This window comes from Aplysia californica, unplaced genomic scaffold (assembly GCF_000002075.1).
Source record: "Aplysia californica isolate F4 #8 unplaced genomic scaffold, AplCal3.0 scaffold00005, whole genome shotgun sequence".
NCBI classification, from domain to species: domain Eukaryota; kingdom Metazoa; phylum Mollusca; class Gastropoda; order Aplysiida; family Aplysiidae; genus Aplysia; species Aplysia californica.
This window is the reverse complement of record NW_004797275.1, coordinates 737,377-740,338: the sequence shown is the minus strand read 5'-3', so window position 1 is coordinate 740,338 and position 2,962 is coordinate 737,377. Positions and strand designations below refer to the sequence as shown.

The 2,962-nt window shown below is 37.4% G+C and overlaps 1 protein-coding gene across 1 annotated transcript in view; it reads left to right on the top strand.

The window, feature by feature from the left end:
- The window catches only part of LOC101859747 (3-[(3aS,4S,7aS)-7a-methyl-1,5-dioxo-octahydro-1H-inden-4-yl]propanoyl:CoA ligase), a 15,835-nt gene that overhangs the window by 9,786 nt on the left and 3,087 nt on the right, over positions 1-2,962 (top strand). The window contains exons 6-7 of the mRNA XM_013080182.2: positions 1,336-1,461; positions 2,524-2,768. Coding sequence (XP_012935636.1) covers positions 1,336-1,461; positions 2,524-2,768 — 371 coding nt within the window. The remainder of the gene's footprint in view (positions 1-1,335; positions 1,462-2,523; positions 2,769-2,962) is intronic.

Here is a 2,962-nt window from a genome sequence, read left to right as displayed (position 1 = left end):
TCTCTCTCTCTCTCTCTCTCTCTCTCTCTCTCTCTCTCTCTCTCCCCTCTCTCTCTCTGTCTGCCTCTCTCTCTCTTTCTCTCTCTCTTTCTCTCTCTCTTCCCCCTCCCTCTCTTTCTATCTGCCTCTCTTTCTCTCTCTCTGTTTGTATCTTTTTTCTCCCCCCTCTCCCCCCCCCCTCTCTCTCTCTCCCTTTCTCTCTCTCTATTTCTCTCGTTCTCTCTCTCTTTCTTTTTCTATTTATTAACTTTTCCAAGCTTTTTCCTTTTCCAGTCATTTTTGCATCCATTACATGCTTAACTTGGATTCATGTTCGTATTTGTATGCTGCAATTGAATATCATTAACACCCAATCGGGTTTTTACAATGGCCTACTTGGAACAAAACAATACCCTATGATTGTTCTAAAAAGATCAGTAACACATATAAAAGTAGTTCACTAAAGGGGAAGTTACCTTTAAACGCCTGAAAACAACTTTCTCTGTCAACACTCTAAATGATGTACAGCAATATTGATGCTATGGAGACCTGTGGGAGACAAACTCAGTCGACTCTTACTGAGGCACAAGACACACCCAGGCAAGAAGACAGAGTTTTTAATTCCAACATGGGAATCAAACTAATGTTGTAAAGCTGAAAGGCTTTCGTGAATGCCAATTTGAAAACAAAAAAATCTCCCAGCGTAGATGTACCTAGTTATTCATCGTTTCCTTTTTCGTTTTCGTTTTCATTTTCTTATTGATGCAATTTTTATTGATATCAGCAGCAGCAGCAGCAGCAGCAGCAGCAGCAGCAGCAGCAGCAGCAGCAGCAGCAGAAGCAGCATCTTTATCATCATCAAAATTATTATTATTATTATCATTATTGTAATTATTGTTATTATTATTGCTTTCGTCGTTGTTTCTGCTATTGTCATTATTTATTATTATTACAGTTATTATTATTATTATTGTTATTATTATTATTATTATTATTATTATTATCATTATTATTATTATTATTGTTATTTTTGTTGTTATTGTTATTATTATTGTCATTATTATTATTATTATTATTATTATTATTATTATTATTATTATTATTGCTATTATCATTGTTGTTGTTGTTTTTGTTATTACTTTTATTTTTATATTATTATTATTATTATTATTATTATTATTATTATTATTATTATTATTAGCATCATCATCACTATCATCATCATCATCATCATATTATTATTATCATTGTCAATATTACTTTTCATATCCTGTATTGAGGAATAAGACAACACCATGACATTGATCGCTAGTGCCTCTATAGATATATTATTGAATATGGTCGTGTATTGAGCAGAAGAACAGCTACAGAGCTTACAAGACTTCTACTGCGGCACAGTCCCTCCTTACTTGGACCTGCAAGTGTTGGACAAGGATGGGACCCCGTGTGCCCCGGGAGAGATGGGGACTCTATGGGTTAAAGGTCAGATCTGACAAAGACACTGACATGGTCGCTTTTAAGACAAGCGGGTTAATACAGATTTTGGGGCTTTCCAGAAATCTTGACCTACTCGAAAAGTGGGCATTGCCCTACCTATAGGAGAAGTTTGGTTTCATTGCTGTGTATATTTTTGTTTGGTTATAGAGAAAACTCTCCTTGTCTTTTAAAGAAACTGAACCAGGGCCAAAAACTTTACCTTTGATTTCCTCATAACGTCTTTTGTCGGGATAGCCCCCTTGTGCTTAAAAGCGACCAGTTTTTATGTTTTTATCTCTCATGGGGTTGAATGTGTCCTTGTTTACAGTGGCAGAGCTGTTACACAAACTGATGGGTGCAAAGAAATGATACTTTAAACTTCTTTTGGATTATATTTTTTTCAGAGATGCAATGTTGAAAACACTGCCTAGGTTTGTTAAGGGGCATGGCCATTAACCTGAAAATAATATAATTATGACTTATGAAAAATAAACTAGAATTACTTTTTTTTCAAAATGTTCTCCCTTTTCTAAGGGGATTTACCCCTAACTTTAATAGTAGTAGTAGTAGTAGTAGTAGTAGTAGTAGTAGTAGTAGTAGTAGTAGTAGCTGCTGTGCTGTCACTATTTTTTGTTGTTGTTGTTGCTGTTGTTATTGTTGTTGTTGTTGTTGTTGCTGTTGTTGTTGTTGCCGTTATAGCAGTAGTATCTATTGTTTCTATTTTTCTCTTGTTGTTGCTGTAGCTGCTGCTGCAGTTTTTGTTGTTGTTGTTCATGGTGCTCTTGTTGCTGTTGTTGAAGATGATGTTGTTGTTGTTCTTATTATTGTTATTATAACTGATGCTTCTTTTGTTGTTGTTTTGTTATTTTTTAAATTCTTTTTATTGTTATTGTTATTGTATATAATGTTGTTTTGTTGTTGTTATTGTAGCTGTTCATCTTCTTCTGGTTATTGTAATTGATGTTGTTATTGTTGTTGCTTTGTTGTTGATGTTGTTGTTGTCGTTGTTACCATTGTGTTGCTGTTCTTGTTGTTTTGACATGTCTCGCACGTGTTCTCGTCTCCCAGGTCTGACTGTGTTCCCCGGCTACTTGAACCAGCTGGAGGAGAAAGATCCCGCGACGATTGGGTCATTGCATGACGACGGCTGGTTCGACACCAATGACAACGGTTACTATGACGACAAGAAGAACCTGTACGTGATTGGTCGAAAGAATGACATCATCATGTATGGAGCTTTTGTTGTATACCCGGGCTGGTTGGAGCAGAGGATCGTCACACATCCCAAAGTTCGGGAAGCCTGTGTGGTTCCTGTAAGTCTGGGGTTGGGGTGGTATGATTTGATGAGAGAGTGGAATGGGGAAGGGAAGGGAGAGAATATGAGGATAAAGGGGTGGAGGAGCTTCTTGGGGTGGGAGGGGGGACGGGTGGTCAAGGGGAGGAGGAGTGGGTGGAGGAGGAAGGGGGAGGGGATACAAGGAGGGGTTAAGAAAGGGGAGGAGTGGAG